Consider the following 25,805-nt stretch of genomic DNA (forward strand, 5'->3'; position numbering starts at 1 on the left):
CATTCCCAAAAGAGAGCACATTACCAGTGCCAGACAAAAATCCCATTAGCGTCCAGTCAAAGTGAGGATATTATTCAAAACCATGTCCATAACCCACAAATGCCTATCTCTCACAGACCCCCCCATATCTGTCAGAATGAATTGCCAAAGTAACATCTTCCAGACCTATCAGGACACACCACTTCAACCAGCTTAAAATCCCCACTATCAAGAGCCAAAGCAGAAGGTACCAGCTTCACATTCCTTGCCCCCAAGCAATTGAACGTCCTCCCTACCTCCCTGCGAAATGAAACATCCTATCTAACATTCCGTAAATCACTTAAAACCGAGCTCTTCAGATAAACTCACCGGTACCCTCTTCCCACTCCCCTTTTCCCCCCTACCCAAGGTCCTAGAGAGGATTTCTTTGCATAGTAAGTCCTTTAGGTCCCAAAACACAACCCTAGCTAAAGGCAGTTCGGAGAGGTTTTGAAGTCTTGATGAGCAGCTAATTATGAAGAGTTCCTGTGGATTTCTTCTAGTCTCTAGTGTTATTGAAGCAACAAATTAACAACTAACAAGGGAGACCTTAAAATGGACTCAAGGAAGGGACACGAGCAGCGGCCTGGGTCTGAAGTAAGAGGGGGTTGCCCTGAACACTTCTACGTTGCCCTGGTCACTTCTATGTGCACTGCAATGCTCTGGAGCGAATTCTTGGAGTCAGATAAGCAATACCTTTTTTCCCCACTGTACCTTAGGTTAGAAGAAAATGTTTGTGCTGGATGCTCACTCCGGATTCCTTGCTCTGATGACTGAAGGCAGGACAATGGACGGGATCTTTTAGCAGTAGTCTCGAAGGAGGACATGTAGCACGACATGCAGCAACTTCTGGGTTCTCACTTGCGGTTTTGGCGCCTTTCCTGCAGCATCAACAAAGGACATGGATCGCCAGGTCAATCTTCTCTGCTTCCTAAAGTCCCACGCGCTGAGGTTGGGGTCTGGGCGAGATGGATCGGATCTCTGGAGTGCCCTTATGGGTTCAGCAAAGATGTGGACGGATTTGGCCTTTCAACGACAATGCACTCAACATGAGCAGCAGGTCTTCTGGTATTAGGGTTCTGCAACTCTGGAAACCCCTAGGACCTCAGGCGATGGCTTGTTTCAAAGTTCTTCTTGGGACTGGTTGTTCCCACCAGCCATAGGGAGGAGTCGTCCTCTTCGGAGCTCCTCTGTCGGCCGGAAAACTGGATCAGGACAGCAGTGGTTGCTTCAGTGTTGCAAAGGGTCTGCAGGCGTCTCTGGTTGTCTTCTTCGGTTACTTCAGCGTCCAGTGGTCGACTTCTTTTTCACTCCAGAAGCCATATTTCTCCAGCATGGGGTCTGGCATGGATTCACATGCTCATGAATATTCCCCGTCGTCAGTCCGGGAATCCTCGGTATAGAAAAAATCAGTATCAGTTTCGTTTCTGATCTGTCTTTCTCAGTAGTAACCAATCACGGGTCTCTGGGTCATACTGCCCCCAGCCAATGACTGCCTTCTCCCTAAGCCCCGCCCCTGGCAGCCATCCTCAGATTTTTACCGCACGTTCAAGTGTTGGGAGTCCTCGTGCTTAGCGCTAGAGCTTTTGCTGCGTTTTCACGCTTTTTCAAGAGATTTTCTCATTTTTTCGGTTAAATAGAGCCTCAAGCTCCACTGTTTCTACTTCCGATCAACGGGGATCCGTTTCGGAGTTTCTACGCCCCTCAAGGGTGAAGATTTCATCGAGTTACGCTTTTGGAGGATTCCAGAAGTTCCGAGGCCTACCCCGGACATGGCCCAGGAGAAAGGGAGCTCGGCGCCCGGGAAGCTATTCAGGACCTGCCCTGGATGCAGCTTCAGAACGTTTTCAAGGAGGACGAGCATTCGTTATGCCTCTACTGTCTCCATGAGGACAAGACGCACAAGGAAAAGGATTGCGCATTTTGTGGAAACATGTCGGAGCGGACCATGAAGGATCGCCACCTCTGTCTCGCCAACTGGCTGGAAGGTAAGAGCCCTCCAGGCGAGAAGAAGAAGAAGAAGTCTGAGCGGTCTTCTAAGTCCTGTGAGGGTGCTCCGGCGATGGGGGCCCAACAAAAGGCTAAGCACTGCGAGTCCGCGGGCACCGGGAGCGCCGAACGGTCGGGCTCCTTGGCTGCCAGGCAGGGCGCACCCTCCCTGGCGCCATCGACCACGAGCCAACTCTCTGGCTCGGGTAAGAGGAAGTCCGAGAACCCGGCGAAGCTTCTGGAGAGGCCCCGGTCAATCTCGAAGACTCCGGCAGAGGGGGAGCGAGGCTCGGACCCTCCCCTCACGGTGAAGGCTCCAGGCGTACAGAAGGTGACGTTGGCCGTAATTCACCCTGCTAAGACCTTGATTGAGGATGTCGCCGCGGCCCTGGCTCAGCCTGTGGAGGCTACGCCAGTGGAGGTGCCCTCAGGTACCAGAGTTTCCCTGCCACTGCGGAGGGAGTCGTCTTTCAGGCCCATCGAGAAGACCCCCATGAAGTCCTCGTTGGAAAGGGGGGGGAAGGGGTGGTGGCCGTCGTGGATACGGACACGACCTCTGAAGAGGAGCTCATCCAAGTCGTGGAGGAGACCCAGCCCATCGGGAGGGATCCCGACGAGGGCGACGGTGACGCAGACGAGGCTCCTCAAGAGCCCTCGCTCCCATCGTTTCCGGCGCCGCAGGACACCTCGGCGGCCATTTTGTCAGCCATCCAGTCCTTATGCTCGGAGATAAGGACTAGGTTGCCCCTTCCCCCAACGGACGATCCGGAGCCAGGACCTTCGGGGAGCCCATCACTTAAGAGGAGGAGGACACATCCTAGGCCTCCTCTCCCGCCTCTGCGGCCTTCTCTGCCTTCCCCCCGGTCCACTACCCACGGGGATGATGCAGGCATGGACACGACTACGACGGGTACGGATGACGACGGAGGCGACGAAGGGATGTTTCCCCCGTCGCCCCCTGCCCGGGAGTCCCCGCCCAATGAGATTGGATCCTTCCATGCAATGATCTCCAGGGCATCCGAGCTCTTCCAGCTCTGCCCCGAGGAAAAGAAGAAGGAGGGGTTCCTTTACCAGCGGCGCGAGGCTAAAAGGAAGACGGTCCTCGCCGTACCGCTTCTGGATGACATCTGGGATGAGGGGCTCGCCCTCCTCAAGAACCCTGCCACGGCTCCTGCGAAGAGGGACTGGTACGAGAAGAAGTACCGCGTCCCCGACGCTGCCCCCTTGTGCCTTAGGGCGCAACCTACCCCGGACTCGGTCGTTTCGGCGGCGGCCCAGAAGAAAGTGGGGGGGGGGGGGCATCGGCCTCGACTTCAACCTCCCCTCCGGACGGCGAGGGTAGGAAGCTGGATGCGATGGGACGACGGGTCATCTCATCTGCAGCGACGACCATCAAGGCGACCAACACCCTGGCCATCGTAGCCCGCTACGACAGGGAGTTGTGGTTCAAGATCGCCCCTCTGTTGGACTTCCTTCCGGATGCCAAGAGGGCTGAGGCCCTGGAAATCTTGCAGGAAGGTGAGATTGCCTCGGACCACGCCATTACGGTGGCTACGGACATCGCCGACACCGGTTTCCGTCAGTTGGGCAACAGCGTTTGCCTGAGACGACGAGGATGGCTCAAGGCGACGGATTTCCGCCAGGACGTTCAGACCAAGGTTTTGGACATGCCTTTCGATGGGAACAGCCTTTTTGGCAAGGCGGTTGATGAATCCCTTCAGGCGATCAAGACGGACACGGAGACGGCCCGTGCACTGGGTGTGCTCCAACAGCGACGGCCATCCTTTCGGAGCTCTGGAGGCAGACAGGGGCCTCCAAGGGAGCCGGGAGCAGCTCCTCTATGTACCGTCAAGCGGCAAGGTCTTCGTCGCAGGAGGCCTTCAGGGGACGCGGCAAGTCAGGTGGATCCCGCCGTCGTCGCCAAGGTGGTCAAGGAGGCAAAGCGGCCTCCAAGCAAGATTGAACCGACCGTCGGGTCGGGGCCCCGCCAAAGCACCCCGGTGGGAGGCCGGCTGACGAAGTTCGTCGGCGTGTGGGAGTCCATCTCCACCGACCGTTGGGTGCTGGCCGCCCTGGCCCTGGCCCTGGGGCACGCCCTTGAGTTCCAGAAGAGGTGCCCCCGCATTCCTCCCGTGGCCAGGAAGGAAAATCACGTCCCTCAACTGCTGTTGGAAGTACGGGCGATGCTCAGGAAAGGTGCCATCGAGCTCGTCCCGAAGAGGCTTCGGGGCTCTGGAGTTTACTCCAGATACTTCTAGGTTCGCCAGCAGGTTTCCCCAACCGAGGAGCATGGGCAATGCTTTCTCGTTCTCCTGGGACGGCCTGTTCCTTTATGCATTCCCGCCGTTGCCGTTGCTACTCCGGCTCGTCAACTAGCTCAAGAGGTCCCGGTGCAGGATGATCCTCGTCGCACCGGCGTGGCGAGGCAGATCTGGTTCCCGGACCTTCTGGACTTGTCAGCATCTTCTTCATCACGAACCAGAGTCGCTGAACTTGCAGGCCTGGCTCCTGCAGCACTAGAGTTTGGAGGATACGACATCCTGGCCGACTGCAGATAGGTTCTTGCAAAGGCCAGGGCATCCTCAACTCTCAAGTGCTACAGACATAAATGGAAGAGGTTCTCTGTCTGGTGCCGTGCACAGAAGATTAACCCTCTGCGGAATACGGCCCCTCAATTATTGCCGTACCTACTGTCTTTGGCCAAGGCTGGCCTATCTCACGCTTCCATCAAGGTACATCTGGCTGCCGTCTCACGTTACACCAGAACTACAGGACGGGCGTCCTTGTGGTCTCACAATTTATGAAAGGACTGTTCCGATCATTCCTGCCGGTGAAGGCCCCTGCCCCAGCGTGGGAGCTCAACGTGGTGCTAACTAGGCTCATGGGGGCCCCATTCGAGCCTATGCATTCAGTGACGTTGAAGTTTCTGTCGTGGAAGACAGCATTCCTCGTGGCCATCACCTCTGCACGACGAGTGGGAGAGATCCAGGCCCTGTCTTGCAAGCCTCCATACTTGACTTTTCACGACACAAGGGTGGTGCTGAGGACGCACCCCTCCTTCATGCCCAAGGTGCCGTCGGACTTCCACCTCAACGAGCCCTTGGTGTTGCCAGTTTTCTTCCCGTCGCCTTTGTCGCCGGCTGAGAGGACTCTGCACTCGATGGATGTAGCTAGAGCGCTGAAGTTCTACGTGGACCGCACAAAGAGTTTTCGGAAGACATCACAGCTGTTTGTGAACTTTGGACCTGTGAATCAAGGGAAGGCTCTCTCGAAGACTTCCATTTCCAGATGGCTCTCCGGCTGCATCATGCACTGTCACCGGTTGGCAAACCGACCGTTGCCAGGCCGTCCGAGGGCCCATTCGACCAGAGCGATTGCTGCTACTACGGCGTTCCTGTCTGGTGTGCCCCTGCTCGTCATCTGCAGGGCTGCTACGTAACCCTTCTAATAAGGGCACAGTGAATGTAGTTGATTGCACAAAAAATCTCTCCTGAAGATCCATTCCAAAATAATTTCGAATGGTGAAACACGTGTATAGAGAGAATTTTGAGAGACACTGTTCTGAGATATATTCTTGAGAGACATTCTTGAAACAAGAAAAATAAATGTATGACACAAGCAAAAGATTGCACTACTTCATTTGTTCTTAAAACTGGTATTCAACTACCAAAGGAGTTAAAAGAATTTAAGTTGGCGCAAAAACAATGTATCCCAACCTTGTATTTTCTGCAATTTGTTGTTGTGTAGTAGCCACAAAAAAAGGGATAAATAACTTTCACATGACAACTAACCTGTTTCTTCACAGTAACTACTTCTAAATAATTTTGGAGATTGTCAGGATTAGGAGATCATTGACTGCTAACTTCTAGATGTATTCTGTATTTGTACTTACTTTGAGTTATTTCCAATTGACAGTTTGCTTATTACATTTATCACATTGTAGAACCTTTGACCTGCACCTGCTGAAGGAGATACCATCTCGAAACGCGTTGTGCTGCTAATTTATGAACATAAATGAAGACTTGGATGAAAAACCTATCCCTGAATAGTGTCATTACTGACCGTTGAAAAGGTGTACCATGTAGAATGTTATAACAATTAACTTTTCTTTACATACTGTTCTCTAATTTTTGACGAAGTATTGGCTGTTATTCAGCAACGGGAGTGTCTGATATCTTTCGGACACCACCTGTTTTGCTATTCTTTCTCCAACTCTGTGTCAGGGTTGTGTTACCTCCTCTGTACCCAAGTTTTCCTTAAATCCTTGGACATAATTTGTGTTTCAAAACCATTAGATAACTAAGGTGTGCATCTACACGATACAGATACTTATCCAATCAGGACAGCCAGACTCTCTGTGGGAGCTGGACCTCTTCAGGCACTCTGGCAGACAAATGACAGGGGGTGGAATACCCACCCCCCACTTCCTGCCTGCCCAGACTCTCTGGAGCCTCTGCGGGGATACCCAAGGGTTCCCGGCAAAGGCAAAACACACACACAGGCCTCCCTCTCCCAGAATGGTAGAAGAAGGGCTGACAGAGAACAACCATGCTAGTAGTGGCAAAAAAAGGAGGGTCCCAAGTTGGTACTTGGGTGCCCTTATTGTGCACCAACGAGGCTATGGACATAGCCTGCAGTACCAAGAAATGCACAATAGTTGGTAGAACTCGCCCACTGCCACCAGCCACCACTAGGTGATCGTCTGTGACTAAAAAGTCACAGGAGCAGAGAGAAGGGGGATACTAGGTATCCCTTTGGCACTCCACTGAAGGTGGTGTGTGCCAATCTCTCAGTCTATAATGTTTTGGGAGAGATGCAAATTATCTCCATATCCCTAAGAACGATAGTTACTTGAAGATATTAACAAATGATCTTAAAGAAGGACCCTAAACATCCCCAGCAACATTGCCCATAAGGAGCTGTGTGCTGCAGTAGTACAACACAAAGATGCCTTTAAGAGCTATGGCGCTGACAGACTCCATAGTTTAGGTAGAATACAAAGAATAGAGTTCCAAAAGACAGAGCGCACAAGAATGAATGAGTGGAAAAAGGCTCCACTCATTTAGGATTTAAAGAAAAAGGTTCGGAAGTCTTGCAAAAAGTGCTGGGGGTCTAACTAGGAGAGGGGATGAAGCATAATAATGATAAATCACCCTAACAACCGGCAAAACAAATAAACGTACAAGTGGACACACTCCTCACGTGTTCATAGTAAATCAACTGGAAACCCCTATGCAACGATGGCGGCAGATGCTCTGTGTGCATCGATGTAACCTTGTAAGTCTTTGGGCCTCATTATGGCCCAGCGGTAGGGGGTTAACGGTGCCGGTAAATCTGCCCGTGCCGTTAACCCCCTACCACCTCATTACGAGGTCTGCCTGCAGGTCCCGCTAAGGACGCCTGGTTTTACCAGGCGTCCTTAGCGCGTCCCACGAGCAGACCAGGATGCTAACAACGGGCCCGTCATTAACGGGCCCGTTGCTAGCATCCTCCCCATTTCCATTGAGCCCTAAGGGGGCTCAAATGGGAATGGGGATGTACCGGGTCCGGGTTCCCTGTATGGGGAAATTCTGGGCCCTCCAAGGTCTGAATGGCCCGGTATTTGCCTATTCAGGGAATCAGGACCCAGTACCGGGATGGGGGTAGCCATGCCGCTAAAAGCAGCATCGCTACCTCCATACCTGTAATGAGGCCCTTTGTCTTTGTTGTTTAGACCGAGGCAAACAGACACTGCACCCCTCCGCGGAAGACCTTCAAAGATGGCAAGCAGCTCCATATTGCCACGCTTAACTCTCGCTCTGCTGTCAAACACTCGTCCGATATATGCAACCTCCTTGAACGCATGGATCTTGATGTGTTCGCCATCACGGAGACATGGTTCAAGGACCGCTCTGTCACAAGCTTTGACACACTCCTCCCTGAAGGATACAAGATCCTCTCTGTGCCCAGGTTCAAGGGGTCGGGTGGGGGAGTGGCGTTGATCTTCCCAGAGTGGATACCTGTGTCCATCATCCCCACTCAGGCCTACTCTTCCTTAGAGTGCCTAGTCTGCAGGCTCTCACTCGCTCCTAAATCTTCACTCCTTATAGCCACCTTCTATCAGCCACCAGGACAGTCAACTCTCTTCCTCTGGGAATGGGCTGACCTGGCCTCCTCTCTACTCTCCTCCTCCTCTCAACTCCTCCTGCTGGGTGACCTCAACATCCATCTTGACTCTCCTGACTCCTCAGGACCTTTCTGCACCCTATGCGATTCTCTCTACCTCTCTATCTTACCCTCTGGCTCCACCCTCTCACGACCTCTCTCTCTTGGACTTGGACGGACCACTCTCTTCTCTCTTCACACTTGAAGCTCTCCTCTTCCCTTGCATCAGCACACCCGGTGCGGCCACTCAGCTTCAAAGTCACCATACTCATGAAAATAGTGACAGTGGCAGCCTTTGCCTCCACCTACTCTCTGCCTCCTACTCCTACGGCTGACTCCTACCCTGACACAGCCCTCGCTAAACTCAATCTATCTATCTTTGATGCCCTTGATACTCTTGCCCCTCTCATGAGGGTCCGACTGAAGCCTTCCAAAAAGTGCAACTCTTGGTGCCGCCTTCTTCAAAGGCAATATCGAGTCTGCATCCACACCGAAAAAAGAGTATTTTTCTCAAGCATGCATCTCCGCGGCATCAAACAACACAGCCAAACTTTTCAAAGTCTGTAAGGAGCTGGCCAATCCTGCAACAGCCACTTCCTCTGTCACACCCACCCAGGACCTTTGCTCGCCCCTGGCTGCACATTTCACTGAAAAAACCCAACATCCTTTCCTCCCTCACTTCCACACCACATCATACACCAACACATCTGGGGCCTTCCTTTGCCCCTCCACCACTTCTCCTCTCTCACTCCTGTTACACCTGATGAGGTCGGCAGACAAGTCTGGTCTATGAAGGCCTCATCCAAACAGGTGGACCACTGCCCCTCCAAAACCATTAAGGACAACATTGACTCTCTCGCCCAGCCTTGGCTGATCTCTCTTTTGCCACTGGAGTTTTCCCACCCTATCTCTATGACCCCCTTCCTGCGCAAACTCCTTGAGAAGCTGGCTATCTCTCAGCTCACCCTCCACACTGAATCTGCTGGTTGCCTCCACGACCATCAGTCTGGCTTTAGAGCATCCAGAGGCACGGAAACTGCTCTTCTGAACACCCATGAAGACCTGCTCTCAAATCCTGACACTAACACCCCCTCTGTCCTCAGTCTTCTTGACCTCTCCTTTACCTTTGCCACGGTAAACCACAACATCCTGATCGCACGTCTACGTGACACCCTAGGAATCACAGGTCAGGCTCTGGCGTGGCTAACCTCCTTCCTTTCTGACCGCCCATTCTAGGTGGAACTTAGGTCCTTTCTCTCTACTATCACTCTTTCAACCTGTGGCGTTCCCCAGGGTTCTAACCTATCCCTGTGATTCTTCAACATCTACATGGCTGCCCTGGAACGTGTGATTGCCACTTTCATCAATAACTTCCAGTGTTACACAGATGACACGCAACTCTCCATCAGGCTACCCTCAGCCAACTTCTCTACCTCACTCATATCTGACTGTATGTCTGCAATTCAGTCATGGTGTGCTGCAAACAACTTCTGCCTCAACGCCAGTAAGGCTGAGATCATTCGCATTGGGACTCATGCTCCTGCTTTCCCACTCACACTCTGGCAGGCCTCCCTTGATCCTGCACCTGCACCCACCTGTGAGGAAAAAAAACTTGGGGTCATCTTTGAATCCACTCTCTCCTTCTACAGTCACATTTCAAACATCTCTAAAAAGTCAAACTACCAGCTGCACCTCCTCAGAGGTACTCTTCCTTTTCTCACCTTCCCCCAGTGGCTCACTGTCTCCAGAGCCATAGTTCTCTCAAGGCTGGACTACTGCAACAGCCTCTTTCTCAGCCTCACTGCTTCTGCTCTGCGCCCTCTGCAACTCATCCAGAACAGAAACGCAAGACTTATCCTTGGCCTCAAGCCCAGGGACTGCATGTCTCTGGTGCTGAAATCCCTCCACTGGCTCCCCGTGGCTGTAAGGATCAAGTTCAAGACCTTCTGCATTGTCCACAAGGCTTTCTGGGGCCTGGGACCTACGTATCTGCAACAATGCCTATCTAAATACTGTCCTTCCCAAGCCCTCCGCTCATCTACCTCCAACCTTCTGCCAGTGAGCCGGTTCTCCAAGCAGAGATTTGGAGGGAGATCTTTATCCTCAGCAGGGGCCTCCCTATGGAATAGCCTCCCTGCTGCCCTCTGTCCTGAGCCCGATCTCCTTAAGATACGAAAACTCCTTAAGACATTCCTCTTCTCCTCTTCCTTCTCTCTCCCTCTATCCTGCTAACCTCTCTCTCCGCTCTATCCCTCCTTTTCTGCACAGCCTGCTGATTGGCTGCCAGGTGTACCTCAGAGTCTCACAGGTCGTGGCACCCTTGCCAGTCCTCTCCCACTTGCCTCCGGGCCTTACAATTGCCTCTACGTTACTGCATTTGCTCAATGACCCATGAGAGTGGCATCTCTCAGCACTTACCCCAGCTTCTTACTGACTGGGTGCACTTGGACTCGCCCCCCCCCCTGCACCTGTCCCCCACCCCCTCCCCTCTCCTGTACTGTCTTGCACTTGCACGATCTGAACGTACCATGCCTTGAAGATTTGTTTATTTGTCTTCCCCTGTCCCCCCCCCCCCCTCCTTGCATGGTGGCGCCTCAATGCACTGGGAAAAACTGCAGAATCGTCATCCAACCTATTTGCTGTTGTCTACACTGTTAATTGTATTATATGAACTTAGTCTGCCTGTGCAGATTTGTATCGTTCAGAAATTCAAGGGCTCTGATTGACTGCTTCTTTTTCCCCTTGTCCCCTCCATCCTTGAACACTTTGAAATACTTGCTTTGTGTATAGGCGCTTATAAATAATCATTACCATTATCAAACTCTGACCTCCGACGCACATGAAACAAGCTGCATCTTCCGTGTGCGTAACCATGTCTCGAGGACATACATAGGTCTATTACTCTACCCGGGAGCACCAGAGACCACTAGAACACCACTGCCAACCACCATATTTGAATGCCGAAGTCGTCGGACCCACAGGCATCCCGATGATGTCATCACTCTTGCTGGTCACTCGAGCTGGAAGGAGCACCGCAATCTTCAATGACTCCAGTTCCTGCCATCTGCCAGGTGGGTAGAGACCTGAGACTGGACTCCCCTCAGCGGGCCCTATGCAGCAGCTTCCCTAAGTGCTGCCACCTGTGATTGGGCTTCTACCACACCATAGTAGTCGGAATCCCTCAATAGACACATGCTCCATTCTCCACTGGAGGCCACAAGCTCCTTGACACCTCCTGAGCAGCTTGTCTCCTTGGCTATGGTGACACCAGGACCAGGGTGTCAGCTGGACACCTGCACAGCCTTGAGTCTCAACCACCTTCCCTCCATAAGCAGGACTCATGCTGGGCACACTTTAACCCATCCAACTTCTCTCCTGCTGCTGTGCTTCCTGACACAAGCACCTGGCCTTCTACTGCTTCACCACCAGGACTGTCTTTCCACCAATACCGCTCACCATTTCACCCCGGGCTCTTTTTTTATCCCATCTGCGTCGCCAAAATGTAATATCTGGGAACCTCTAGTAAGCCAGCCAGCACGCAGGAATCATGCAGGAGTCCGGTAAGTACAAACAGGAAATTTACTTTATTGCTTAGACCTCTGGTAGGAGGTTACAGGGGAGAGATAGGATTAGGCATCCTTCTACTGCAGGTTCCCATCTCCAAGTCCCCACCAACAGTCATCTCTAGAATCCCACCACACACCACATTTTACAGTAATCCCCAAGGCATAACAAATCCTCTTTAGATGACACCTTGAGATAAAGTTGGATATCCTGGTCATACTGATGCATGTTGCTCTCACACTCATTCATGGGAACTCTCAGCCACTCCATGGAAAGGTTAAACAGATTGGGGGACTTGATAACCCAAGGCACTCCACAAAGCCTGGCCAGGAAGGGAGAGCGAAAAGATCACATCTGGACCAGTTCAAAACTCTCCCTCACACAAACCCATGCATGCACGCAATGAGTGCCTCATGGTCCACAGTATGATCAGTCTGAGAGGTATGAAACCGCCATCAGTAGCTCTCAGTATGTCCTTCACAAACTGGTGGGTAGATGTTTCGGCACATTGTTAAAGCCCTACATCCAGACTGTTATGAGCAAAGGAGTGGAGGCTGCTCCATATGCTCCAGCAATTGAGATGAGAGTGTCTTTCCAGGATTTTCCTGAGGAAAGGCAAACTCGATATCAGACAGCAGTTACTTAAAACAGGTTCTATGGAACTTCTGTTAACAAACGTGAAAGAAAGCCCTCCAGCATCAGGTGATCATTTCATAAATCATTAGGAGCTGCAATCATCTGCATCTGGGCTAGGCTTCAAAGAGGGCCGAATAGATACCCATGCAGATATCGATATAAGAGTAAATTCCTCCCAAAATTGAATTTTTTCATGGGCAAAAAAGGAAGGTTAAAATGGGTTGAGATTTGTTGGCAGGTTCCTTCTGAATTCAACAAAGGTAGCAGGCACCCCTCCCTCAGAAGAACAAGGCATGATAACCTGTTCAGTGGTTGTTAACCACATTGAGGGTTCGCAGCCATCTGCTTTTTGCTCACTGTACCTTTCGCAGATGGGAAATATCCATTTGCATATCAGTCTTTGTCCCGCCCACATGGGCAGTCCAGCACCGAAATGCTATGGCAATTCCTCTCTGAACAAGAGTACCAACAGCAACCCCATATACGTGTTTCCGCCTTGTTGGGCCTCATCAGTGAGGTGAAGCTGTGCCTCTCTGAGCACAGTGAGCAGGGAGTCCACGTCTGGTTGCCCCCAGGTAACCTAGGGTGACCAACCCCAAGTTCCTCAATGAGCAAAAAGCAGATGGCTGCGAACTCTCAATGTGGTTAACAACCACTGAACAGGTTATCATGCCTTGTTCTTCCGAGAGAGGGGCGCCTGCTACCTTTGTTGAGGTTCCTTCTGAATGGAAGCATTTCTTCAACAAAGGAACTGATACATACATATTTCTATACAGAAGAACTAGTCAGAGGAGGAGACAACAGAGATGATTACAACACACATTTTGTCAGGTTTATGCAATATGCATTTGCTCTGGTGTAGGTAGTGTAGTGGGAATAAATCCATTTCTTTGTTTTTTCAAAGTAAGACGTGCCACCTGATTCACTAGTGAAAGGTATTATTCTGATAGTGACTCAGGACAACATTAGCATTATCTTCAGTAGGCATAGACAAAGTGGCAGAAACAGGAGTTTCATTTCAGAAAGAGGTGGAAAGTTGTGAATAGGAACGCTAGCAATATTGTGTAATTTAGGTTTACCCATTCAAAAAGTAATTGTTGCCTTCAGTTTGAATGGAATTACAAAGTGATTTGACTAATGCTCTGGAAAAGATGACACGGGTGAGTGGGAAATTTAAGAGGGAGAGGAAATAATGAAGTCCGACATGTATTGTTGACATGGATAGGGAAGTTGATGCACTGCAATAAATCAACAAAGATAACCAATTACTAAAATCTACTAACATCTTACAAAAACTAGAAGCATTGGGAATATTAAAATGTCCTAAAATATCATTAACATGATGGTGACTAGAACGTTGAGAAAAAGAAATCAGAAAATTGATCTAAAACTCAAAACAGTGCTTAGGTGGGCAATGTATGAAAGGATAGACGGCAAACCCATGATCTCTGGGAGAAACCGAGATATATAGCACTTCAAATGTGAATGCAGGGCCTCCATTTAAAAATTAACAGTGGGTTTGATGAGGACAGCAAGCCCACCTCCTCTTGTGTTTTCTCTTTGGATATGGTATAGGTACAAGCTCATCAAAAACTATGGCTGTCCAATCTGAAAACCATGTTTCTGTTGAGAATATGTGCAAATGTAGAGTCCGTTTTAAATCTTGAATTTCATTTGTGCTAGAACAAGCACTCTGGGCACTTAAGAGTTGCTGACAAAGAGAGACACAAGTAGATTTGAAACAAGAAGAAATTTACTGTAAATGTTAATCCTTCCTGACCTTGTGCCTCTTATCCCTCTTGCATATGCATTGTTCCCCATGCAACCGGTCCTCGCACCCCCCACATACGTGCATGCTTCTCCCCTGCATAAGTGTGCTCCCTCGCAACCTTGGCTGCGTGCACTCCCTCGCAACTTAGTCCACGTGCGTTCCCTCGTATCTTGCAGCGCCACTACTTCGGCCCTATGCGCTTCCTTGCAACTTAGGCCACATGCATCCCCTGCTTCTCAAGCCGTGTGCGCTCCCTTGCATCGTAGGTCTCTGCATCCTGTCCATGTGCCCCCCCACCCCAGCGTTCCCTACCTTCCTCTCACATCTTGGCCCCTTCCCTTCTCTGACCTATTGTCTGTACTGTTTTGACATTTTGTTGTGCTCTACTGTTTTGGCACTACATTGCATTGCCTCCATTCTTTACTTCTAGGTTCCTTGTGCATTGTGCCTTGTTTATGGTATTGTCTTTGTGTTGTTCTTTACGGTTTTGACATTGTGTTGTTCTCTACAGGTTGGCACTACTTTGCGTTGCCTGCATTCTTTATTTCTGGGTTCACTGTTGTGTTTTGTGCTTTGTTGATGGTTCTGTATTGCACCTGATTTCACAGGTCCATTTTTATTCTTTGTTGTGCTCCCCTCCCTTTTGTGCCCCCCCCTTGTGACTCCCTCCTATCTGCCACCCAGTGCTAATGCTTGGGCTGCCCTCCATTTTCCTCCCTGCACCCTCTACGGTGCTCTCTCACCTATCTTCTTGAACTGTTTTTCTATTGACTATCCTATCCCTCTCACTAAGTCTGGCAGGAAGAAGCTCAAAAGGGACATCCTGGTCTCCAACCCAGGCCTTCCTATCGCTGACACCTACACCAGTGCTTCCTCCAGACAGACCCTTACCAACATCCTCTTTGTCGTTCCCTCTCCAGGTCTACGGACCCCGCATATTGTCTCTGTTCTCGCTCATTTTTCCTCTTTTCCCATTAATGGTGGCACCCATTGGGAGGCCCTCCTGGCCTCCTTCCACTCCTCTAACATCATCACGTGGACTAGCCGGTCAAGTGGCACAGCGAGTAGAGCGCCCGCTTTGACACCCGTGCAGAGCCTGTTAACGCAGGTTCGAATCCCGGCGGGGCCAAACTCAGCCTTTCATCCTTCCGAGGTCGATAAATGAGCACCACACACCGTGGGTAATAATAAGCAGCGCTCAGATACCTGAGGGTTTGTAGCGCTATATAAAAGCCTAATTATTATTATTATTATTATTATTATTATTATTATTATTATCATTAATATCTACTTAAATGGCACCGCATTGGTCCAGGGCCCTCAGGCCAATCTCCTCCTTTTTGATAGACGCTTCCTGCGACTTATCAATGTCCTTTCCTCTCCTGCTATCCCTACTTACCCCTCTCTGGCTCCTCTGCTGCCTCGTTCCTCTGCCACCTCTCTGGCACCCTCTTCTGCTTCTCTGGCCACCCTGTTGCCTCCTTCCTCCACCACCTCTCAGGCCTTCTCTTCTTCCTCTCTGACTACCCTGCCTTCTCTTCCTTCCTCCTCTGCCCATCCTCTGGCACCGCCAACACTTCCGCAGGGCATACCTCTGACCTGTACCCCTCCACGGAATTCATTCATATGTGGCAACCTGCTCGACATCGCTACTCCCTACTCTGGCTCAGCTGTCAAATATTCCTCTGATATCTGCCGTCTCCTGGAAGAGATTGATTTGGATGTACTCTGTCTCACCGAGACTGGGTTCACGGCCAGCTCTGTCACGAGTTTTGACACTCTCCTTCGTGATGGCTACAAGATCCTCTTCGAACCCTGAACCAACCGTCCCAGCGGGGGTTGTAGCCTTGATTTTCCTGGAGTGGATCCCTGCTTCTGTCATTGCAACACAGGAGTGCTCCTCCTTTGAATGCCTAGTCTGCAGGCTATCTATCTCCTCTCCTCTCTCTCACTGTGGCCACTATCTTCAGGCCGCCTGGCCAGGTCGCCCGCTTCCTCTCTGAGTGGGCTAACCTCTCCTCCTCCCTCCTGTTGTGGACCGCCAATACAGACCGGCAGTGACTACTAAGTAATACTTGTACCAGCTTACCACTGATTGCGGCTTCTCCTCACTGTGTGTCTCGGATAACCTCAGAGATCTGGCTTGCAGAGTTGGGACTAGGATTCCTCTGAGGTAAGGTGATGAGCAGGGCCTGTCCAAAATCTAATCAATACAATAACAATGGTAGCTAGCTATCAGATGGAGGAGAGAGCGAGAGGTATGAGGAAATACGGATGATGATCTTAACAGTGGTTGGGGTAGCTGAGCGTTACGGATGAGGTGTTCCAAGTAATCCAATGAGGTATCAGCGTACGTAAAAGGTAAGGGAAGGTTAGTAGGGACCTGTCTTCCCTTAGGCACGCGGACGCCTGTTTGGCCGGAGAGGTGCACCAAATCAGCTTAGCGTCTCTACTCTGTGCACAGAGGTGGATATTGGTCACCAGCGATCCAGAGCGTCCAGAGTGTCCAAATGGGAATTCAAGGTGTGTGCAGGCAACGTTGTAGCAGAATGTTAGGCATGGCAGTCCATATATGTCAAAAAGGGTTTTGGCTTCATGCAGGCAGTGAGATATCAGAATGTTAGGCAAATCAGTCCAGGTAACATGAAGCAGGGTTTAAAATTGTGTAGGCAGAATGGTATCAGAACGTTAGGCAAAGCAGTCCAGGGCACGTGAAGCAGGGTTCGGCGTTGTGCAGGCAGCATGCTATCAGAATGTTAGGCAAAGCAGTCCAGGTTACGTGAAGCAGGGTTCAGCAAGGGGCGGTAAGCAGGAGACAAAGACAAATCCACAGCAATCTCAGAGTCGAGGATTAAAAACTGGGTCGAAGAACAGGAAATCCAAGGATACAAAAAGTCTGCAAACGGGAATGCAACTTCAATCAGAAGCACTTGCTTCAAGTTGACTGCAGCGTTATATCCGGAACAGAGGCGGAGCATCCTACGTTCCGCTCTGTCAGCTGACGGCGTATGTGGCAGTTACCCCTGACAACCTTGTGAAAAGATGCATGTTGCTGGATGTATAACAGCCTCCACCGCTGCCACGGCAGTTTCCAATGCCGTAAAAAAGATTAAGTAACAGGGCGGGGTAGGTGGTGTTTCACAGCAGAATGTTGCTTTGCCCTAGACAGACTAGACTGTGTAGCTGATGGAATCCCAACATCTCCTTGCCTCTACCTCTCAGCTTCTCCTCCTCTGAGACCTGAACATCCACCTGCATGCTACTAGCCCTTCTTTGGGACTCTTTTGCAACCTCTGCAACTCTCTCTCTATTCTTCCCTCTGGCCTGACTCACTCTGCAGGGCACACATTTCTGCAATCACTCATTTGCCACTGGAAACTTCCCCTACCCCCACCCCCTTAAGCACTCCCTTGTGCACCCACTTCTAAAGAAGCCCTCTGCCGATCCTTCCTCTCTGGCTAACTTTCGCCCGATCTCCATCACTCCTTTCCTGGGCAAACTCCTGGAAAAACTGGCCATCTCCCAGCTTATTCTGCATACTGAATCTGTTGGTTGTCTCCGCGACCACCAGTCTGGCTTCAGAGCTGCCAGAAGCACGGAAACTGCTCTCCTGAACACCCGTGAAGACCTGCTCTCAGATCTGGACTCTAATCTTCCTTCGAATGGATTGTGTTTTCCAACGTATTCCTCATCTTAGATATTCCTGTTCAGCTTCAGCTGAACGGGAATATCTAAGATGAGGAATACATTGGAGGAACATCCAGTCGAAAGAACATTACCAGTTGGTAACTAACTTGTTCTTCTGTCCTCATTCTCCTCGATCTATACTTTGCTTTTGAGACAGTCAACCTGGGCATCACTGATCAGGCCCTGGCCTGGTTGACCTTTCTCACCAACCGACCTTCCCAGGTCCAACTGGGGTCTTTCTTCTATCTCTCTCTCTACTTGTGGTGTTCCCCAAGGGTCTAACCTTTCTCCCTGGCTTTTCAACCACTGCTGGCATCTCTTGCCGACTGCATCGCTACTTTCTGCTCCAATTTTCAGTGTTATGCGGATGATACCCAGCTCTCTTTCAGGCTCCCCTCAACTACCTCTGCTTCTTCTCTCATACCAGACTGTCTGGCCGCAATTCAGGATGGTGTGCCACCAATGATCTCTGCCCTAATGCCAATAAGATGGAGATCCTTCTCATCTGGACACCTGCTCCCTCTTTTCCTCTCTCTCTGGCCGCCCACTCTGGGTTCTCTTCCTGTGAGGCTAAGAACCTTAGTGTCATCTTCAACTCCACCCTCTCCTTCTCTCCCCACGTCTCTGATGTCTCTAAGAGGTCAAACTATCAGCTGCACCTCCTCAGAGGGATTCTTCCTTTTCTCACTTTCCCCCAGAAGCTCACTGTCTCTAGAGCCCTGTTCCTCTCTAGGCTGGACTACTGGACCTAAATCTGCCTATCTCTACTCTCTGACCTTTAGAACATATCCAGAATAGGACTGCAAGACTTGTCCTTGGCCTCAGGCCCAGGGATCAGTTCTGTCCTGCTCTGAAATCTCTTCACTGGCTCCCTGTGGCCGCAAGGATCAAGTTCAAGAACCTTAGCATCGTTCAAAAGACTTTCTGGGGCCTGGGTTACCGCACTACATCCAACTCTTTCTAAACTTCTTCCTTCTCCAACTCTGAGGGTCGGATGCTTATCCAAGCAGAGACTGGGGGGGCAGATCTCTCTCCTCGGCTGGGTCCTCCTTCTGGAACAGCCTCCCTGCCTCTCTCAAACTTGAGCAGAACCACCTCCGGTTCCGGAAGCAACTCAAGGCCTTCCTTTTCGCTTCTGCTTTCTCTCTTCCTTTCCCCTGCTGATGTCCCTGACGGCTCCGTGCACTTGTCAGCTGGCTACCCTCTGAACTCGGACCCAGGCTACTGCATGTCCAGTTGCCTTTGCACTGCTCACGGGCTCCCCCAGCACTCAAGGGTCTGTATCTGCAACCCTACAGTCCCTTCTCTCTGCACTTATGAGCCACCCTCTGGCTGCACTTATTGAGTTACCTGCACTTCAACCTTCCCCTCCCCCTGACACTTCTCCCCTCCCTGTTCCCCGCACTTGCACAATCTGAATGACACAAGGCCTAGTAAGATTGTTGTTTTGTCCTCCCTTTGTTTCCTCCTCCTTGTCTTGTCACAACTAGAAACACTTACGTACAGGCGCATTATAAATGTCATGTCATATATCATGTGTTATGGTCTGTGCAGGGTTTCTACTGAGCATCCTTTTTATTCACAATCCCTAATCCCAGCAGTGACACCTCCATTGATAGGGACCCCATTTTGACATTGCCTTGTCGATGACATAATTTTCTTTCTAATGAACCATTGTCATTCAGTTTGCGATGTTATGTAGGTGAAAATACGGATTGCATCTAAACTAATGTGCATACCTCATAGACTTTCTGAAAATGCAACTTATAAATGTAATTCCAGGTTGGAGAATATTTTATTGGATTTGTTTCTTTTAGAAAGGTGTGCTAATTTCATGAGGGAAATTCATAAGCGTGAATGGACACTGGAATATGCTCTCAATGATCATGTTCGTGTTGAAAATAGGTGGTGCATTAGTTAGCTAAATGTTTTTTTGTCCATGCAGCCTGCAATAGCCAGTGTTCGACTTGTGACTCATCTGGGGCGTGTACCTCCTGTAAAGATCCAGCCAAGGTTCTGCTTTTCGGAGAATGCCAGTATGAGAGCTGTACTCAACAGTATTATCTTGAACATTCCACCAGGACTTGCAAAGGTGAGTTAACTTAGGATACAATCGGATAGAAGATGCTAATAAAATAAACAACACAAACTGTGCAGATTATTCCATGTTACGATGTTCAGGTTGTTCAATGTTATAATAGGCAGATGTTCAATGCAATTCATGGCGCTGGAGGAAGGTGGATACACTATTTTGCATCCCTTTCTCGTCTACCGTGGGCTTCCACCTCCCTAGCCCAGGCACCTCTAAATACTATTGTCAGCTAGCGATCGATAACCACTACTATATACTGATAGCTGGTAATGAGGGCCCAAAGGCAACAGACATACCTATCTGGCTCCCTCTGGTGATTTTTTAGATATGTTTACATTGTTTACATTATGCTCATCTGTGTTTTCTCATAGTTAGAGAAATGTTAGAGATATTTGGAGTTTAGTGATAACATTGTTTTTACTATTGCTAAAACTATCTGTTAGATTGAATATGCCTACAGCCTAGTTTTATCTTAAATGGAAGCAAGCGTGCAATATCTTTGAAAATTGCCTGAATAACGATTTTTAGTAGTACTTCCTGACTGCATCTACCAGCAGTGTTCACTGCTACTTATTTTGCTCCAGGCGTGTGAGCGCTGGCACGTCAGTGGTTAGCCGGTCTGTGGCGGTCCATGCTGTCTGTGGAACCGTGGTTACTCTAGACTACTTACTCCAAAAGAGGTGCAGAGAGAGTTAAGTGTAATAGTTTCTCCTGAACTCTCCTGTGCTAAGCAAGTAGTTCTATTTTCTTTAAAAAACCCTGTTTTGAGAAATAATGCTCAGAACATATTGGTCAAGGGGGGAGATTTAGTTCTGCAGAATCGAGATGAGAAGCTGTATATAGCAGGGATACTATACAATCGAAGAGCCAAAAAATAAAAAGTTATGTTATTGAATACTTGGTCCCTGGTTAATAAATGCCACAGAAGTGGCAGATTACATCACTGAACAGGATATTGACATCTGTGTCTTGACGGAAACCTGGCTGCATGAGGCAGCTGGCCCCTCTGTGTCCCTGGACATCCATGCAGGCAATAATCTGTCACGTGTTGGCAGACAGAATGGAAAAGGTGGAGGAGTAGCTTTCATATACATAGCAGAATTAGAGGTATGGCAAGTGGAAATTGTTGGACCGGATAGTTGCGAAACATTACATATTAAAGTTTGCACAGATGCCAACACAACAGTAAACTTCACCTACTACTGCAGGACAAATACCAAATACAGACAAATAGCAGACCCATAGTGCCCGCATCCCACTACCAATACTTGATGCCGCCACTACTGTACACAAACAGCACCAACAACCTACTATGCTCCAACGGGGCATTCATCCAACTAGGCACAGGCCTAGCACACCTTCTGTGCCCCAGACATTACCCCATATCATGCCCCACTTCATTTCTGCCTATCACAGCAGCGTTCCCATCAACTCCAGCTGCCACCCCTACCACCCAAGCCTCAAAGCCACCTCTGGGACCAGCTCGCCTTCACAGACTATCCTCTAGAACATACAGTAACATCCCACATACTGTACCTATACAAGGACCCTTAAGAAGAACAAGGCTATCCTCCCGCACCTCTAGTAACCTCGCCCTCCCAAACATACCTAATGAATTGCCTAACCTCAAAGGACCCCTCAAACATACTCTCAATGACAGCAGTCCGCTGACCCTCTCAAACTACAATCAGCCAGAGAAAAACGCAAAGCGCGTCCCGTCCTACTCACAATGCACAAATAACCCAACCTCGCATTCCCGCACCCACTTCTGAATCACTAAAAGTGGCACTACTCAACGCTAGATCCCTAGGCGCACACATCACCGACATACATGATCGGATACTTGAACATGAGCTGGACCTATAAGAAATAACTGAAACATGGCTACACCCAGCATCAGGACCACTACATACCTTGGCCATACCTCCAAATTACACTATATTTAGAGCGGATTGTCAAGAGGCCACCGGAGGCGGTGTTGCCATCATCTCTAAAACCTCACTCCAGTTCAGAGAATGTAAAACCGAATCACTACCAGAATATAAACTACTAGCACTCAAACTAGCCATAGGCCCTCATTACAACCCTGGCGTTAAGGGGTTAACGGCGCCGTAAAAGGTGGCAGCGCCGTTAACCCCTTAACGCCTGATTACGAGGTCCCTTTGCGGGTTGGAGATTTTAACGCCTGCTTTTTGCAGGCGTTAAAAACCAACCCGCAAAGGGACCTTGGTGCTAATTACGATGCCGCAATTTGCAGCACCGTACTCAGCACCTTCCCCATTCCCATTGAGCCCTATGGGGCAAAAATGGGAATTGGGAAGGGCCATGGCGGCATGGGGAATTACCGCCCCGCCAACCTCGGAATGGGGCGGTAATTCCCCATTCCGCCATGGCGGAGTCGGTAAGTTACCGGCATGGACCATGGTGCTACTAGCACCATGGTCCAACGCCAGGGTCGTAATGAGGGCCATAGACCCCAAAACGACCATCAACTTCTTAGCAATATACAGAGCCCCCAGCTCTTCCAATAACCCAGAGATAGACTTGCCCTTACTCATCTCACCTATTCTCAAACCTAACACCAAACTTATCCTCCTAGGCAATATAAACCTAGGGTTCAAAGATACTTCTGACCGCAAAGCCACAGCATTTCATAATGCCTTTCGAGAAATGCAATGTAAACAAATTGTTAATGCACTAACCCACTCCAAAGTGCGAACCCTTGATTGTGTTCTAACACTGAACTTAATAGTCCCCCTTGAAGAAATTATAGAATTGCCCTGGACTGATCACTTTCTGATCCGATTTAGTATCATCACCAAGAGGGACCCCTCCCCAGGGGTCATCCTTGCACCTCCAGCCATGATGAGAAATACGAGGATGCTCACAGCTGAAAATTTCATTCCTGTGCTCCGTAAGTTAATCAACAAACAACCTCCAGCAGACCCTGACGAAATCTCACTACACTATCACTCCTGTTTACAGGCAGCCATTGATGAAATAGCCCCCTTGAGATCTAAAAGACCCCAACAGAAACGCAGTAGTATATGGTTCAACGATAAACTCATTGAACTTAGAACGAAAAAAAGATCATTGAAACACCTCGTCCGAAAAAACCCTACTAACGACTCCAAAAAAGAATTTCAAGTAATAGCTGAAACATACAAGCAAGATGTATACATTAAAAAGCGAATTCTCTAAATGAGCGCATCTCCAATGCTACCTCTAATAGTAAAGAGCTCTTTGCCATTATCAAAGAACTGGAAACACCTATTATCCCACCTAGTACAGCCATAATAAATAAAGCCTGGTGTACCACCATCCAAGACGCAATTGCCACCAAAATAAATACCGTACAAAATAAAATCATAACACCTAGAAAAATACTAGGAATCACCCCAGAGACAGCATTGACCTCGTCAAAACTCCCGTTGCAGACGACTAACCTACCGGAAATCCATTTTACCCCAGTGACTATTGACCAAGTACAAAAAACGATAGCCTCGCTTAAACCCTCTAACTGTAAAGGAGATAACTTCCCTGCCAAATTAGTTAAGGACTGTGCCCCCACTTTAGCTCCAACCATTAGAAATTTCATTAATGCCTATTTTACCTCCAATTCTATTCCATCCAATATCAAAGAAGCCTGGGTCACCCCGCTCCTCAAGAAACCCTCACTAGGTCCCATAATCCCAACCAACTATAGACCCATCACCACAGTACCCTTCCTTCTCAAAAATTATAGACAAAATTGCTACACCCAAGTACAAGCTCACCTTGAAAATAACCATCTGTTAGGAGAAAGGCAATCAGGCTTCCGCCCCGGACACAGCACAGAGACAGCATTGCTGGATCTAAAAAATCAGGCGGACGTGGTGAGGGACTCGGGTAAATTATGCATACTACTACTACTTGACCTCTCTGCGGCATTTGATTTAGTTGATCACAGCAAACTGTGCCTAACACTAGCTAACAACTTCCAATTCTCCAAAGAAGCAACCGCTTGGATTAAATCGTTCCTATCAGACGGCACCTCTAGGGTAGCCATAGGAGACATCTCAGCTGACCCCATCGCAGTGTAGCTGGGAGTCCCACAAGGCTCTTGCTTGTCCCAAACACTCTACAACGCATGTACTAAACTTATTTTTGCTGCCCTTGATGCAATGGGAGTACTATATACCAACTTCGCCGATGATACTCAAATACTAATCCCTGCCTCAGGCAACCTTGAACAGGACACTATGCTAGTGAATAAAATCTACTCCATCATCCAAAATTGTATGGCAGCAATTAAGCCTCTGCTTAAATGGGGAAAAAACAGAAATTCTGATTGTAGGCGCTCCAACTAAACTAGCCAAACTTCACCCTCAATACACAGCCATACTCATTGACAGCACCGACATCCTTCTCTAGTCAAGTAAAAACACTAGGCGTTTACTTATATTATAGTCTCACTATGAATAAACACATGAGTGCCCTATCATCATCTACTGCATATACTGCCAAACTCACAGCACTGAGTCGACCTTTCCTCTCACAACAAAACTGCATTACTCTCGCCAGAGCCCTTATACTTGCTAAGATTGATTACTGCAACATACTACTACTAGGCACCTCCAAAAAAACTAAATAAATTGCAACTACTGCAGAACAAAGCACTAAGAAATGCTATAGGCATAAAAAACAATGAACACATATCTCAACACAGAAGAGAGGCACATTGGCTACCCCTTCAAGCAAGGATTCTCCACAAAAACCTTACACTCTCACACAAATGTGTCACAGGTAACACAGCCAACTATCAACAAAAGCATCAGCCGGAAAATCACTACGAGAACACTTAGATCAATCAATAACATTCTCCTGCATATACCAAGATTTAAGAACTCAAGAACAGGTAATTCCAGCGTCCCTATAGCAGCACCCAGAATATGGAACTCCCTTCCAAACTACATTAGTAATGAGCCTTCCCTTATCAAATTCAAGAAACTACTCAAAACCTGGCTATTTAACAAATACTAAATTGCTACAGATACCTAGTTCCTCATCAGCCCTCCACTGCCTAACTCCCAACTCTCCTGCAGTCATCCCCAGTGATGGCTACACCACTTGCACCCCACGACCTTTCCACTGAAACAAATACCCAAGGAATAGGCTTGCGTCCTGAACTTGCACATTGTAACTGAGTTATTTGATTGCATGCTTCTTTTGTTTATATCACCTTGACATTGTCGTCACTGTTATGTATCTGTAACTAAACCCTGATCATGTACAACTACTATGCACCGTCAACCGCTAAGATTGTTACCAATTATGTCTGTATAACTACGCCGTGATACCTTAGGGGTTGGGCATATAACAAATGCAATAAATAAATAGATGCAATTTCCCAAAGCAACATAGATCGCTCGCCGGCAGTGATGAAAATGCGAGCGCTTCAGCCCGCTATACCAGACAGGGCCCACCTTTCTCGCTTGATGTTGATTTGCACTGCTACATGGGGACAAAGGCAGCATGAGCTGTACCCCCGGGCTGGCGGCGGCAGAAAAAAGTGACATACATATCTGACATACATATCAGTGTCTGATTTAGGTACAAATTCATTAGATATCTAAGCCTTACTATTGTTAATCCACTTGGGAAAAGTCATTTTCTTAGTGAATGTATTTAATCAACCTAACAGTAAAAACGGGCTAGAAACAATGATAATTTAGGACAAATTACTGAATTTGTGGCCATTCTCACTTGGAGATTTTAAAAAAGTATATAAAAATTATTATGGGAGATTTTAATGTTCAGTTTGAACCATTGAATTTATGGGAGGTTGTGTCGATGGAGAAGACTTTTTATGGAATATCCTAGAGCTAAATACAAGAAGAGTGTTAGCAAGGTTTTCTCTTTTTT

General features: G+C 48.9%; 1 protein-coding gene across 1 annotated transcript in view; it reads left to right on the forward strand.

Moving 5' to 3' along the window:
• FRAS1 (Fraser extracellular matrix complex subunit 1) overlaps positions 1-25,805 on the forward strand; it is a 1,618,415-nt gene that overhangs the window by 756,808 nt on the left and 835,802 nt on the right. The window contains exon 23 of the mRNA XM_069626341.1: positions 19,755-19,901. Coding sequence (XP_069482442.1) covers positions 19,755-19,901 — 147 coding nt within the window. The remainder of the gene's footprint in view (positions 1-19,754; positions 19,902-25,805) is intronic.

This window comes from Ambystoma mexicanum, chromosome 6p, assembly GCF_040938575.1.
Source record: "Ambystoma mexicanum isolate Mex_15411 chromosome 6p, UKY_AmexF1_1, whole genome shotgun sequence".
Taxonomy (NCBI): Eukaryota; Metazoa; Chordata; class Amphibia; order Caudata; family Ambystomatidae; genus Ambystoma; species Ambystoma mexicanum.